Below are 16,839 nucleotides of genomic sequence, written 5' to 3' on the forward strand. Positions count from 1 at the left end.
CGTGCAACTGATATGGAATCAAGATTTGATTTAAGTAATAATTGACTGATAATGGGTTCTGAAAAAATTAAAATAGTGTAATGCTAATGAAAACTAATAGTAAAATGCATAATATTTTAGAATGCTAGAAAGTGATTAAAAATCGAATTCAAAATTCCATCTTTACAAAATTGAAACTTAATCAAAATTGTTTAAAAATGCAATCATGTTACTAACTCTTTGCTCCTCTGCAGAAGTTTACGAATGAAATCCTTTGCCTGAGCTGAGATATTGGCGAAAGCATCTTCATCAAAATCCCAGTCACAAGCTCGGACATTCTTCAAAGTTTCCACGTCATTCTCACCAGAAAATGGAGATAAACCACTCAATCTGTAAAAATATTTAAGAATGTAAAAATAAATAGCAAAAAAAAAAAAAACTAAATTTATTTTTGACCGAAATTTCTATGAATATTAGAAAAATTACTTGAACAAAAAAGTTAAATAACTTTTTATTTCTATCAAAATTTTTTTATAATTTTCACAGCTCATTATTACCATTTACCTAAAACTGTTACAAATAATGTTTAATTATTGTGAAGTATTGCTTTTGAAAACACAAGAAAAACTGTATGTAATGACAAATATAATTACTGTCCATGAAATGTATAATTGGATGTAACTGAAATGATCAAACATATTTATTTATATACATTAACTGAATGCATACATTCTTTTATATAACATATACATTTAAAGCAAATGCTAATTTTTATGCAAATTGCTGAATTCACAGATAACTAATTTTATCATTATCATATGCAGTAAATAGTTACCATTTCATTAATCTTAAATTTTAAAAAATGTTTATTTAAAAGACCTTTTTTAAGGAATAAATCTAAATTTTGTTGTTTTTTGAATTAAATTTTTTTTTCTCATAAGAAAATATACTATAGTAGATTTATTAAAAAATAAAGATTACCATCAAGCGGATATTAATGCTGCCATGCATCAACAGTTTTTAATTTAAATAAACATAAAAAAGTACTGTTTTTTTTTCTTCTCATTAATAAAAAAAATCATAAAGTTCTTTCTTATCTAAAATCAATAAAAAACTTGCTTTGTTCAAAAACTACAAAAAAAAAAAAAAAAAATGAACGTAAAAAAAAAAAAAAAACATAATTTTGAAATACAAATGAATATGAAATAATTAAAAAATATATATATCTTACAGCACATATGCTAACACACCAACAGCCCACATGTCAGTGTAAAAACCAACTGGCTCCCTTTCAACAATTTCAGGAGCAGCAAATTCAGCGGTTCCTGTGGATATTTTAACTGGCTCATTTGGATCTAACTTAGTAGCCAAACCAAAGTCAATAACCTTAATATTATTGCTATTTTTCATTTGGCACATTATATTCTCAGGCTGAAAAAAAAAAAAAAAAAAAAGAAATCGTTATATTATGCACTTGATCAAAAATGTTAAATTTTCAAAAGACTAATAAAGGTCCTAATTAGTTTATTCATACCTTGAGATCTAAGTGGATAATATTCTTTTCATGCATATGTTTTACAGCTTCGCATATCTGCCTCATGTAATTGATGACTTCTGCTTCAGACATGGTGTAACCATCTGAAGTAATGCGTTCAAACAACTCGCCGCCAGACATGCTAAAAAAAGAAATAATATTTGTTTAAAAGCACAAAAAACAAAATTAACAATATTGCCTCAAATCTGACTTTTAATTGTCTTTTAGAATGTCTTCTAAGTTCAGAGGAGAAATTTTTAAAAAAAAATTTTGTGGCTCAATGCTTTGAGATTTATTAACTCATTATCTTAAAAAAGTGGCATTGGAATAAAAAGGCTTACGTAAAACCTTTGAAACTATTTAGTCTACTAGGAAATTGACAGAAAAGTTGTTTGCATTAAGCCAGATATTAACTTCCAAATCCATTAGAATTTATTTCTAAAAGCTCAGCATTTCTTAATGCTCCAAATTTTTACTTACTACAGAAGAATATGCTTAAGAATAAGAACTTTAAATAAACAAATATTAATTATTTTGTTTAGTGATTAAAATAAAGAAGCATGATACATAAACAAGTACTGTGAAAGATTTGGTAAATGAACCAACATTAAATGAATTTTCTGAATAGATCATAATTAGCATTAAGAAAATTCTAATTTCTCTTAAAGTAAAGGCATTTTATAAGCAGATATCTTATCCAAAATGCCTGAAAAATATTTACCAAAAAAATAATTTTTATGCCTTTTTCCCAAGCAAGAGAAAAAAAAAAAGAAAAAAAAATGTAGCCTCCGATATACACTGGTGTGCAAAACTTAAGTAACAGGTGCTTTTTTTCTTCTATAACTCCACGGGAAATCATCTGAGAGACATGAAATTCAAAAATGAGAGACAGCATTCTGTACTTAAACGATGACGAAAGCATAGCTGCTTAAAAAGGAATACAGCGCATATAATATGGAATCAAACAAAAAAAGACTTTATTGAACTCATAATATAGCTATACATGATTGTCTGTACAAGAGGAAGAACAACAAACAGATATTCCTTAGTATGGGATATGGCCTCCCCTTAATTCAATGGTTGCTTCGCACCGTCTCTACATACTCAGCACCAGATTGACCAACAGTTCTTGAGGTAAGAGTGCCATTCTTCATACAGCATCTGTTTCAGTTGTTGGTTGTTTCCCGGAGGATATAATCATGCGGCAAGGCGTCTCCCCAAAGCCTCCCACACATGTTCTACGGGATTTAAATCAGGAGAAAATGCTGGTCAATCCCTTCGAGTGATATCTTCAATTTCCAGTAGCTGCCGAACATCATTAGTCCGTTGTGGCCATGAATTGTCATCCATAAAAACGAAGTCTGGTCCAATAGCACCTCGGAACAGACGCACATGAGAAAGGATCACTTCCTTACAATAGCGATCTCCGGTTACAGAACCTCTGTCGAAAATGTGGAGCTCAGCCCGCTCGTGCAGCATAATGCCTTCCCGACGACAATTTCATAACCACCGTTGAGGTCTCTTTCCGCTATGTTACTGGGATAAACCGTGTCCCGACCTCTCTCTAAGTCAACTGACGTTGAGAATCACTTGTGGCACTGAAAGACTCTCATCCGTAAAGAGAGCACGAATCCACTGATGAGATGTCCAGTTTTTGTGTTCCTTACACCACTCTAAACGGTGCTACCGATCGCCAATTTTCAGGATGGATTCAATAGGCACCTTCGTGAAGGCGTCTGGTCACAGTAAACCGCGACACTTGTCGCCCTGTTGCTGCACGCAGTTGCTGAGCATTGGCGCTTGCTGATTGGTATCGGGCTCTTTTCGCCTATAGGCCGATATGTTGGTAATCCACTGCAGTTGTTTTCCTAGGGCGGCCACCACCAACCTTTCTAGCAACTGTACCTATGATTTGGAAGACTTTCTAAGCACGCGAAACGACATTTTTGTTGATTCCGAACTCTTCAGCTACACTGGTGAAACTGCTCACCTCTTCTAGCTTTCTGATCCTTCTTCCACATGCGAAGTCGTCCAGGTGATTTCTTCTAGTCATATTTCAAGAAAGAACTCACTTGCACTTGCAGCGAATGTCTTTAATTGCGCCTCCGTTCTTCCTTTCCTTGTAATCTTGAGCTGCGCGCGCTGACTGTACGCGTTTTGTGTACACTCACGGCGACTTGTATGTTTTGCTCTTGACATTTGAATACGCGATACCTTTCTAAAGAGTTGCGTGTTCAATGTAAAAATCGCAATAACCCCCTTTTCTGCAATTTCATGGCTACATGCTTAAAATTTACCCTGTTGTTTAAGTTTGTACACCAGTGTAAATTTGTAACCTTTCCTGAATCCAAAATAAAAATTCTTGCCCCACCCCTCTTTAAAAGTTTCCTGACCTGCCCTTAGTAAAAAAATAAAACAAACTTACAATTCATAGATAAGGATCATTTCATCATCTTCTTCAAAGGCATCATGAAGTCGAATGAGTTTGGGATGATGGAGCTGATTCATTATATCGATTTCTCGTTTAATCATGGTCTTCTCCATAGGATGAGAAACTGGTATGAATTTTGCTGCGAATACACGTCCGGTTGAGCGTTCCCTACATCGGTGAACAACTCCAAATGCTCCTCTGAAAGAGGACAACATAACATAAGAATTATGAATTCAATAAATTATTTTAAGGATTAAAATGTATTTTTAATAAACATTGTTTATTCATTGTGAAATTTGTAGTATTAAACATTAAAGATTTAAAAATTTAATTAGAATTTGCAACATATTCAACAAACAATAGAAGATTTATGTAAAAAAACAAAATGTTTTTAATGATGATAAATTGATAAAGTAATGATAAATTGATATAAATTCATGAATTGCTTTTAAATTTTCAATTTCAATTTCATGAATCAAAATTGATATAAATTCATGATGAATTGCTTTTAAATTCATGAATTATAAATACAGGATATGAAATGAATTGCTACATTAAAAAAAATGTTTGATTTAGAAAAAAGATATAATTGAAGAACATTGCTGTGAAATATTAAAGTTAATTGAGAGTATTAGTCAATATTAAATTTACAATAAAGTGAGAGAATAAAAACAGATTAAATGGATTCAGCAATCAATTTATCTTAATAAGTTAGCTATAATAACCTTCATTAAATTATTCAATTTTTAAAAATAAATTGGGTATTCGGAAAGAAAGCCTAGGTATTATTTTTAAATATATTTATTTATGTTATCGAAATTTAAGTAGAAACGATTACTTACACTCCAATTTCTTCCAGAATGTCATAATAATCATACACACTGGAAGTTTTAATGCCAACAGGTTGAGGAATGTATTTATCAATATCAAAAACTAAAAGAAGAAAATGAAAGCATTAAAATATTTCCTTTAGAATGTGCATACAAGCAAAAAAGAGTAAAGAAATTTAAATCCTAATGAAATATTTTCCAATTAAATAGAAGAACAATACATTTAATAATAAAATAAAAATTTTAATTTATTTATGCTTCTTTTATAAACTAAAGAAAAATGCTTATAAGTCAAATATTAACTATCTACAATTTAGTTACCTGGGGAATGATCCAAGATATGCTTAGAAAAATAATAAAAGAAATAATCATTAAATTGTGGCATTTAAAATGAACCCACAAAAGCATTTAAGCATACAAATATTAGACTATTCTACATAAGTTCATAAAATTTTTTATTGCATATCTTTGTTTATTAATAGTTATAATAATTGCATAATTTTATACCTTGCCGAAATTTAAAATTTTAAATACAATTGAAATTTCAGAAAATTTTAGTAAAAATTTTGGGAATTCAAAATAATAATAATTAGAATAAAATTTTAACATTTTTTGAATAATATTATTCAAATTTTTTATGTTTTGCATGAAATAGAAATGTCCCTGATTTATAAGAATTCGATGACAGTAATAATATGATTATTTTAAAGTTAATAAATTTTTTTAAAAAAATGAACTTGAAATTGAATTTAACAAAATAAGTTTGAATTTATTATATCAACTATAGATGAAACTTACCAAATTGGTCATAATTAGAAATAGTGCCTTCAGATCTTCCTCGAATCTTTTTGCCTTGGGCATCAACTAAAAAAATTTAAAACGGATAGATTTTTAACAAATAATAATAATAATAATAATAAATAAATAAACAAAAATTTTAAAAAAATTCATAATTATGTCAAACTTATCAGTTAACATTTCAAATTTTTTACAGAAAAACAATTTATGTTACCTACCCTGTTTTCGCTTGGCACGCTCTTTCTTAGATTCTGAAATTAAAAATTGAATATTTTATTACTTTATTTTGCTGCAGATAAACAATTAAACTATTGGTACGTAAAGAAAATTTTATACTTACGTTGAGTCATAATAGGAGCAGAAGTGTCACTTGGATCACTCCTTCCAAACATATTTTCAGCATATACCCTGAATCGATATTCTTTGTTGGGATTAAGGCCAGTGACTTGGTGAAGGGTTAACCTAAAAAATTATCCAACAATAATAAGCTTGCTAACTAGAACATAACCTTGGAATTTCGATCTCCTAATGTACCCAAATTTCATGCAACCTAAAATTGAAAGATTTCTGCAGCTTTTTCTCACCTAGTGTTTCCACAACGAACCCAACTAGTCATTGGAGATTCCTGTCTCTCAATTAGATAATTGTGAATTGCACAGCCACCATCCCAAGCAGGAGCTTTCCAAGAAAGTACAACTGAGTCATCAGTTGCACGATCAGCTTTCACATCTTTTGGTTTGTCTGGGCGATCTGAAAAAAATGGCATTTTTAACATAATAAATTAAATATTTTAATATTAATTTTATAATATTAAAAAAATAAATTTGCATTCTCAATTCCTCAGTTTTAAAAAATATAACTCCTTGAATTTCATAAGAATATTAAAATCGCACATAAAACATCACATTTTTACACTCAAATATTTTTTAAAAGGAGAAATTGATAAATATCATTAAACGAATAATATTTTCAAAAATAATGAAATCTTTAGATTTTTGAAAAAGTTCTATATGTTTTGAATATACAACTAGTAAAAAATTATTTTGGTGCTATCAAATTCACTCTAAAATTAATTTGCTGATTTTCCACAGAAAATTAACTTTAATCATTGGCACTAAACGCTGACATTTTTTGTAAAGAAACGGGCAAAGAGATATGAACTTAGTCATTTGGATCCAACAACAAAGAACAGAATTTTCTGATTACATCATTTGAACAGTTAAGACATATATTTATATTTGAATACATAAATTTAAACTAGTTAAATCATTTATTCCTTTTCATCACATAAAATGCAGGAAAGATTGCTTACTTAGATTGTCAAAAAACAAAGCCAATAATTACGTATACAATATATTTATATCTGAAAGTACAAATTGAAATATTATTTGCTCCACATACATACCACTTATTTTGATTTTGATAATAGCTGAGTCTGATCCAAGTTCATTTTCTGCATACAAGCGGTAAGGTCCATTATCATCACTATTGACATCGCGAATAATAAGAACAGCATGTCTGTCTCCTACTACGATGTCATAATGTCCACCTTTTTCTATTTCTTCTTCATTTCTGCTCCATTTCAGAGTTGGTTTGGGATATCCAATGAAAGGTATTTTCAAGGTTATATTTTCACCCTTCTCAAATTGAGCAACATCCCTGAATCTAGGAGGTACATTGATGAGAGGTGGGCCTGAAATATAAACATAGTGTTAAATCTGGGCTAAAACGTCAATGTAAACTGCAGTTGAAAATAATAATATCCAAAATATGGATATTCACCCATTGTACTTTATTAAAAAAGTTCTGTACTTCAACATTTCTTTCAACTCAAATTATAAAACAAGAAATACAATAATTACAATGTCTTAAAAGGTATCATTTCATGATTAAAAAACTTTCATTTCAAAAAATCATGCCATACAAGAAATATAAAATAATCTAGATAAAATCGTATTAATAAAAATTGTGTGAATTTTTAATATTTAAAATGTTATACAGTTCCTTCATTACAATGAACAACAAACAACAATAAAACATCAGATTTTTGAAATGAACTTAAAATAACAGTCACTAAAATTATTGCAAATCCAATTAATTTTATTAATGCATTATACTTACGCATGATCACCAGTTCGGCTCGAGATGTCCTAACACCTCCCTTGTTATATGCTCTGGCACTGTATTCATCAGCATCTTCTCCAAACACCTCATTGATAACCAAAGTGTGAATATCTCCTTCTTTAAGAATTGTATATTTGCCAGTTCCTTCAAAGATTTCTCGTACACCCTTGTACCTTTTAAAGAATTGTCGATTTTAGAAAACATATAATAATAACAATGTATCCAATAACACATACTAAAATACGGAATATGCAGCGTGTTTCAAAAATCTTGGCATAAGCGTAAATGCAGAATAGAATATATCTAACTAAAATTGATCAAACTGAAATGGTGAAATATTAGAAACTGCAACAGTTGTTCTCTGAAATAAGAATGATAGAGAAGTGAAGAAAGAAAGGGGGAAAAAAACACCAATATTAAATGTGTCCGCCAATATTAACTTTGCAATATGGAAGCAGAGATAGGAATACTTTGGCGAAACCACCATATATTTCTTGAATATAAGTTGATATCTGGGAAATTCTGAATACAAACTCCTTATTAGAATTTTTTTAATGTTATTTTAGAAGACTGTTATAATGCAATCTCAACTTAATAGATCGAATGTCTAATATATCCACTTAACAAAACTTACGGATTTGAAAAGGCCAAACACACCAAAGGTTGATTATTAAATATTATATGGTAATTTCTGATTATCTAAGTGCCTTTTATCAACTTTTACTTTGTATGAAGGATTTTGAAACATTCTACATATGGTTAAAAAATAAATAAATAAACAATATTTTAATAACGACACACAATTTTTTAATTTTATAAAATGATAATTTGATAAAATGCTTTCATAAATAATTTTATTAAATAAGTGAAAATAATATGCTTACCATGTAATACTTGGTTTTGGATTTCCAACAACAGTACAAGTAAATTGTGCATTTTTGTTTTCCTCAGAAAGAACTTTCTTCAAAGGTGTTAAGAATTCTGGTGGAACTGGTGCTGCAAATACAAAGAACAGACATTTAGATATTATAACAATAAATTTTTAAGTAGAAACAGCCACCACTATTGGCTTCAAATAACGATTCTTTTGTTAATAGAAAGCAATAAAAGCTATGCTAAAAAAATTTGAATAAAATTATCCATTTCAAAGTTTAACAGTAAGACATTAAAAAAAATTAATAGTGGGCAAAATAAATATGGAATCCTGATAAAAATACCATAATATTATGACTTACGTTTTAAATCAATACAATAAATTATATGTTTAATAGTAATCAATATAAAAATTATTGAGATGTTAATTCTTTTTCTTCAATATTCATAAGGAAGACAGCAAAAAATATGAAAATTTGAGGTTTTACATACCATTTGGATCAAGGATCTTCACAGGTCTTTCTGTAGTGACTGAAGGACCTATACCAGCTTCATTGAAGGCAAACACTCTAAATTCATATTGCCTCTCCTCGATGAGATTTGTGATGTTAATTTGAGTAGCATGACAAGGAGTCAAATTAACCTTCTGCCATGTCTGAGTTCCAAACTCGCGCTTCTCGATCCAGTAACCCAAAATTCTAGCACCACCATCATGCTCTGGTTTGGTCCAAGAAAGATTGACAAAATCACCTCCTACTTCAACAACATTTGGTGATCCTGGTGCTCCCGGAGGGTCTAAAGAAGAAAAGTCAAGTAAAAAAAAATTCTGGAAATCATAGAAGTGGCAAGTTTCAAATGAGAGAATTCTTTAAATATAAATCATAATCTCAAATTAGCTTCTAAATTAAAATTTCGTTACTTTCGGAGTTTATTTTATTATTATTTTTTTTTTGTCGTGTCTATCACATAGCCGAATCAAATGTATCCATGAGTCCTGATTACTGCTTCTGCAATTATGCTTGATGTTATCGTCATACAGGTCTATCAATGACGGCAAGACTCCCATTTCTCTCAGATTAACACTCATAACTGGACACTCAAAGATGTGGCATGGTGTCAGCTGCGTATCTGGACAGTTATCACAGTTCCTGTATCCACTTTTGAAGTTATTTTTTATATTATGATTTCAATTTAATAGGATGCAAATTAATAAATTTTCTATTTTAAGAATTAATAGCATATTTCTATAAAGTAAGACTTTTCAAAGAAACAAAACATCAAATATGCAAATTAAATGAAAATATTAATTAGATAATATGGTAGAAAATAAAAAAATTTTGAGCAAAATGCATTTAACTTACCGAAAGGCAGTTTTGCAATTATTGGGTTCACACCTTCAAGTGGAGCACTTTGACCATTTTCATTTACAGCCATTACTCTAAACAAGTATTCGCCATTTTCGGTTAACCCTTGTACAGTGAAAATTGTATCCTGCAACAACAAAAAAAAATTAATGTAGTAAAAGTTTAGGGAGTGGTATATATTTTTTCTCATAGGTAACAATGCATAGATTGATATACAATAAGATCCAATTTCAAAAATCATAATGAAGCTAATTGATATTTCTTAAGCAACATTTATTATTTTCTATTATTACATCTTTTATACTCTAAGATTAATGTTCAATGGGAAAGTTTAAAACATCTTCAATTAAAACTATTTTCTTTAACTAGAGTATTATCAAAACCTTTATATTAGCAATTTATGGAAGAAGCAAAGAAGCATTTACTTTGCAGTAGCTAGCAGCAATGACCCATTGACCATGTGAAGTTTCCTTCCTTTCAATGACATAATGAGTGATTTTACATCCACCATCATATTCAGGTACTTTCCAGGCAAGAGTGGCTGTATGTTGTGTGATATCACTGACTTCAAGAGGACCAATTGGAGGACCAGGCAATCCTAAATAAATAAAGCAATTTTTTTAAAAAGAGGTTTATAGATTAAAACACTTATTAAATTAACTTTAAATATATAAGTAAAAATAATAATTACACATAGCTAAAATGTAGTTTATTTAGATATAAAAAAAATTGAATTCCAAAGCAAAACTATGGAATTGGTTTAAACTAAAAGACATAAACATAAACTCTTATTTTTAATATTATTAATATTTTCCAAACTCACAATCTTTATATATATATATATATATATATATATATATATCAGAAAATTTTCATTACCTGTTACGAACAACGTGAAATCAGCTTCTGCTGAACCACTTTCATTTTTCACAGTGAGTTTATATTTTCCCATATCATCCTTGGTGATTTCCTTCCAATAAATGATGACATACTCATCAAATACGGTGTATTTGATATGATCATCTTCTTTTACTTCAAATCCTCCTTTGAATAATAAAACATCAAAAGGTGAAGTGCCAGAGAAATAGATTTTGACCTTGCCATTGTCCTTCTCAGGGAAGTAAACTTCAGTAGGACACCTATCAATTCGAGGAGCAACTGAAAAATAATATACATATATAAGTATTTTGACAATCTTAAATCCTAGCATTTGTTCGAAAATGTGCATATATATATATATGCACAATTCCTTTCAATTTTTTTTTTCTTATCTTGACAGTAAAATTTCATTCCATATATTCCTATGAAGCAAGCACATCCATTTCCATCAACAAATTTTGAAATTTTGAATCAAATATGATATGATTGCAACGATTGCTTGCAAAGATAAGTTTATAGCCTCTTTCTTGGATTCTGGCTAAAGTGTATAGCGTCATCTATTGGCAATATTTGTACACTAATTTTGAAATTTTTTATCAGACTTTTGCGGTTTTCAAAATAAACATATAACTGATCAATATCAAAGGAATTTTTTAACAGAGCAATAAAATGTCTAATTACAGGAACAAGTGATGGCTCTCGTGGATCCTATTCTCAAAATTTTATAAAAAAATCCCTATTTAAAGAAATGCAATTTACCAAACCATAGGTTTAATACATAAAAAAAAACCCATTAGAAATAATTTCACAAGCAATTAAATAAAAAATGACATTTCTTATAATTTTTTTAATAGTGAATAATAAAAAAAAACATATAATGCTTCAATAATCGAAAACAAGTATTTCTTCACATTTTTTTTACAGCTTCTATTGTAAATTATATTGATAATAAATTTTAAAAAAATTAAAAAAAGGGAGATTTCAAAGTGATAAAATTACACAAATGCTAAATTTTCTTGACTTAAAAAATAATTGGATTAGTTCATATTTTTAAGATTTACCTGCAATAACCATGCGAGCAAGGCACTTGTCAGATCCTAAGGAGTTACTAACGACACAAGCATATTCTCCTTCGTCAGTATCCCAAACTTCAGTGATTGTAAGCTTGAATTCTCCGTCTTTTCCTTCAGTCAATAATATACGACCTCCAGAGTGAATTTCACGTCCATTCTTGAACCTAGAGAAGTAAAATAATAAAAGAATTTATTTTTTTTCATACAACGGTTTGAGGAAATATTTCACTAAAAAGGTATAAAAAGCGTGAATATATCTGCAGGATTATAATATGCACAGTATGTAATTAAAATTTTCTTAGATAAATATTATCCTTTATTTCTCGATTGTAATGAATATATATTATATATCAATTCAAAAACACACAAGCAAGAACAAGATCATTTATTTTATTTTATCATTTGCAAAGTACTGAAAAAGTAAATTATCAATCAATTTTTTAACATCAATTATTTTTTTAATATTTTACTACATTTACAAGAATTAATACTTATTTTTAAAAAATTAAATTTGCAAATAATATCTTTTGTTTGTAAATAAATTTGCATTCTCATATTGAAATAATCAGGTTAAAATGTAAAACCAATCATTGAAAAACAACATCAGCAATATCTATTACAATGAAAAAAATTGAACTCGTAAGATATTTAAAGATTTATTATTCAGCCTTCCCATATCAAACGATTTTTTAAAAAAAATTTTGTTTGGGTTGAAGGTCTGTTTTTGATTTGCATTGTTTTTGAATAAGGTGGAAAAATAATTTTGTAATGAGGTGAATAACTATTTATATGCGATGTTATAATATTGTTCTCTACAACGCCTATGGAATGAGTAACACAATGTCGGTCAAGACAAAATGATCAACGTATTCATATTTAAAAATACATTTTAAAATAAATGAAAATTTTATGAACAAACTTACAATAAAACGAAACTGAAACTCAAAAATTGTATCATCTGTATTATTTTTTTTATATATTTCATATTGTATATTTACATCGTATAGAATTATATGAGGTATGAAATAATATAGATTAATTAAAAAAAATTTTAAAAAGTGAACAAATTCTATACACTTACCATCTAGCTGTAGGAGCTGGTTTACCCACAGCTTCACAGTCAAAGATGACATGCTTATTAAGAGCAACACTTTTGTTCAAAAGTTTCCTGACAAATTCAGGCTTTTGCCCATCTGCATTAAATAATAAAATAATGTGTAAATAAAAGCGGAAAGAGTAGAAGTATCTTATTTTAAAAGATTATGTTAATTTAAATTACATACCTGCCACTTCGCACACCTTAACAGGATTAGTGCAAGCACTAGGTTCGCTCTTTCCAGCTGCATTAACAGCAAATACTCTAAATTCAAATTCCGAATTTTCCATCAAATTCATAACAGTGTAATGGCAATCAGCACAAGGGAAATCATTTGCCTTAAACCAGAAATTAGTGCCAGCTTCTCTGCGCTCCACAATGTAACCTATTAAATAAAAAACATTAGGTTTTATTATTGGAAACAGACAGCTGTTTAGCACAAGATTGCGTGAAATATTGTGGTAAGAAAAATTAAGTTTGCTTATTGAATTGCTTAAATAATCATATACCAGTGATCTTGCTTCCTCCGTCATTGCGAGGTTTTTCCCATCTAAGTTCAATATAGCTACGACCAACTTTGCCAACCATGACATTTTCAGGTGGCGATGGAGGACCTTTAAAAACATAACAATACTTTTATAAGCATATTTTTTTGTAACAATATCGCAGAATATAGGATAAGCATGCATAATTAATAAAGTCGTTGCAACGGGTATGTTCATAGAATAATTTCATGCTATCACTGTCATGGCTATATTAGTATCATCTAGTCGAGATAAGCATGAAAAAGTTGGCACCTGTAAAATACCAATTTAGCAATTTTTTTTTTGTCAAATTGTGTGGCAATTTCGAAATATTTTGAAATTATAAAGCATCAAATCACAAATTTAGCACTGGTGCTTCAATGATTTAATATTTGTCATTGACATGACTTTAGTAAGAAAAATAATGTTCGTAATTAATATCTCTTTACAGAAATCAATACTTGCATACAATTTTCTTAGTATTGAACTTTCTTTTCTCAAATATTTCTTTTCCTGATATATAATTCTAGAAACAGAAAGATTGTTTTTAGAGATCATCAACATAAACTTACTGAATTTCTTCTTTAATCTAAATGTAGCTGTTGGTTGACTGGCTTCTCCAAGACCTGCAGCATTCTTTGCTTTAATGCGGAACTGATAATCATGATTTTCAGATAGATTGGGAACTAAAATAAAGGAATTATTGTTAGAAAATGCATGCTGATTTTTAAAATTAGACCTTGCTAGACATAAAAAAGATAAATAATTAATGGATGTAAGATGCTATTTTCTATTACCTTTTCTGCCAATTTTTTTTATTTTTGATAACAAATTAGTTTCACACAACGTTGTTTCTTTACCTAACAAATTATTTTTACTAAGCATTTTGAAAATGAAAAAAAAAAAAAAAGAAAGAAAGAAAAAGAAAAATAATAATAAATGTAAATGTATAAATAAAATATAAATTAAATTATGACATTAAAATAATTATGTAAATATACAATAATTATAACAAACTGAAAATTTTAAACAAAAATATGTAATTCAAAGGACAATAACAGAGTGTTTCACTCATCATATATATTTTCAAATTCGAAAATGGACAGAATGTACCATTAAATATTAAAATAGCGACTTACTTGTGAAGTGAGTTTCTTTCACCAAGTACTCGTTTCCAACTCTCCATCTACCTTCAGCCATGTCATAATATTCGACTTGATAACCTTGTATCCTTGATCCTCCATCATGAACTGGTGCCTCCCATGACAAACTTACATTGATACCATCATAATCAGTGATATTTGGTGTACCAGGTGGCCCAGGTGGGTCTAAACGAAAAGAATGATAAAAGCTCTTCATAAGAAACTTTATTAGAATTTTATATGCATTTTCATTTTTTATTACAGCCCAAAATAAGCGTATATTAAAATGGTCTATAATGCTTATTTCGATTTTGGTATTTCTAATATAAATATTCACAGGCAATATATGAATATAAAAATTATAAAACAACTTCTTAAAAATCTCTAGCAATTTCAGATTATGAATTAAAAAGCAATATCTTAGCTTATAAGTAAAGAAAGACCCTATTAACTTTAAAAAGTAAGAACATAAATAATTAACTCAAAAAGTATTAGCATATTTTAAATTTATCTATTTGCAAAATTATAAATGAGCAAAATATATTTATATTTTGATTCTAAAATGATAATGACTTTTTACACTTACCAAATGAGAATTTGGCTGTTATCATACGATCTGTATCTAATGGAGACCCAACTCCATACTTGTTTTCAGCTCGAACACGGAAATGATACTTCTTCTTATGCTCCAATCCAATCACTTCATAATGGCATCCTCTTACATAGCTGCTAAGCTTAACCCATACCTATAAAATAAGAGGTAAATTCAAGCCACTGTTGAATGAAAAAAATTTACAATAACATTTTCTCATAAATTATAATAAACGTAATATGCCTACTTACAACTGTGCAAACTCTCTTTGGTAAAATTACAAAATAATAAAAGGTATATCTGGAAAGCAAACTTCTCAATGAATATGAACAAGTGAGAAAATTATATAGAAACATTTATCAATCAGTTTCTTTTCATTATATTCATCTATAGAATAGATCACACTTATCATTACATGAGGTCATGCTTTGCATTCCTGCATTGAAAAAGTTTTCAACTGGAAATAGAATGAGTTTATGAATATTGTATGCTCATGGAATCAACTACTTTTATCTTACCTGATACAGAGTTTCTGAAACAAATGGAGTTTGTAATGATTTTGAGTTAGAAGGACAAAGAAAAATGAAGAATATGGCCACTGTGTTTCTCAATTGCTCAAATGAAGATTCTACATAGAACATTACATCACCAGCTTTGCCCATCTATCAATCATACAATATATCTTCTAACTATGATCTTTATCACAGGCAATTAAATGATATTTGAAAAATTAAATGTACAAAATACTTGCTCATGATAACAGGCTAAAGCACTTGTTACAGCTGAAGATGAAATTCAATAAGTTTCCTATTTTGTGAGGTAATAAACTTAAGCATATTTTTGCATTTAGAAGGCCAGGAATAAGAATTAACATTTTCAACAATTATAACTGTATTAATTCTAGAAATTGTTATTAGTTTTCATGCTACATTTCTCAGAACAGCATATCAATTTTTCATGATGTGTGTCCTGCCATCTGTTGATAGCTTGGGAAATTCAACTTCAGAATAATCTTCATATATAATAATACTGAAATTATGTATACTAAATGGTCTGATGGATTCAGATTTTCTAAAATTAAGAAAAAATAACTCAATCGAAAATTTGTTTAATAGATAAATTAAATAAGTAATTCTTGTAAAATTACTTTTAATTCATTTGGCACTGAATCCTTAATGTTTCTCTTTGTTCATAGAGAATGAAATAAGAATAGTAAAAATATTAATTTTTAATATGTGAAGAATGAAAAAAAAAAAAATTAAATTTACATTAGAATTGGCATCTTGTTTTTCAACCACATAGTTGGTAATTGGGCTTCCACCATCATCTCTGGGTGGTTTCCAAGACAATGAGCATGTCTCTGGTGTAATATCACTGGCTTCTAGAGGTCCTTCAGGTGGCCCAGGTTTATCTGTAAAATTTCCAATTGATATTTAGTCTCCATGGAAGTTAAACAAAAAAAAAAAGTAATTTTTAATCAAAACTATATAAATTTTATAAAAAAATAAAACATAACATATGTATGAAGGAAATTTACAAGTCTAAATTATCAAAAAAATATTTTTTGTAATTTAAAAACAATATATAAAGCAACATAAAA

At 28.7% G+C, this 16,839-nt stretch overlaps 1 protein-coding gene across 1 annotated transcript in view; it reads right to left on the bottom strand.

Annotated features, from left to right (window-relative positions):
- The window catches only part of LOC129983632 (twitchin-like), a 124,233-nt gene that overhangs the window by 14,133 nt on the left and 93,261 nt on the right, over positions 1-16,839 (bottom strand). Inside the window, exons 92-115 of the mRNA XM_056093167.1 lie at positions 16,508-16,650; positions 15,234-15,393; positions 14,645-14,833; positions 14,078-14,191; positions 13,491-13,595; positions 13,169-13,366; positions 12,967-13,078; positions 11,874-12,049; positions 10,813-11,091; positions 10,359-10,531; positions 9,931-10,060; positions 9,062-9,364; positions 8,581-8,692; positions 7,694-7,869; positions 6,978-7,265; positions 6,157-6,322; positions 5,913-6,034; positions 5,791-5,823; positions 5,573-5,638; positions 4,787-4,877; positions 3,939-4,142; positions 1,514-1,655; positions 1,211-1,410; positions 217-369 (exon numbers count right to left, since the gene is read on the bottom strand). Of these exons, the coding sequence (XP_055949142.1) occupies positions 217-369; positions 1,211-1,410; positions 1,514-1,655; positions 3,939-4,142; positions 4,787-4,877; positions 5,573-5,638; positions 5,791-5,823; positions 5,913-6,034; positions 6,157-6,322; positions 6,978-7,265; positions 7,694-7,869; positions 8,581-8,692; positions 9,062-9,364; positions 9,931-10,060; positions 10,359-10,531; positions 10,813-11,091; positions 11,874-12,049; positions 12,967-13,078; positions 13,169-13,366; positions 13,491-13,595; positions 14,078-14,191; positions 14,645-14,833; positions 15,234-15,393; positions 16,508-16,650 (3,835 nt within the window). The remainder of the gene's footprint in view (positions 1-216; positions 370-1,210; positions 1,411-1,513; positions 1,656-3,938; positions 4,143-4,786; positions 4,878-5,572; positions 5,639-5,790; positions 5,824-5,912; positions 6,035-6,156; positions 6,323-6,977; positions 7,266-7,693; positions 7,870-8,580; positions 8,693-9,061; positions 9,365-9,930; positions 10,061-10,358; positions 10,532-10,812; positions 11,092-11,873; positions 12,050-12,966; positions 13,079-13,168; positions 13,367-13,490; positions 13,596-14,077; positions 14,192-14,644; positions 14,834-15,233; positions 15,394-16,507; positions 16,651-16,839) is intronic.

The sequence above is a fragment of the Argiope bruennichi genome, chromosome 9 (assembly GCF_947563725.1).
Source record: "Argiope bruennichi chromosome 9, qqArgBrue1.1, whole genome shotgun sequence".
NCBI classification, from domain to species: domain Eukaryota; kingdom Metazoa; phylum Arthropoda; class Arachnida; order Araneae; family Araneidae; genus Argiope; species Argiope bruennichi.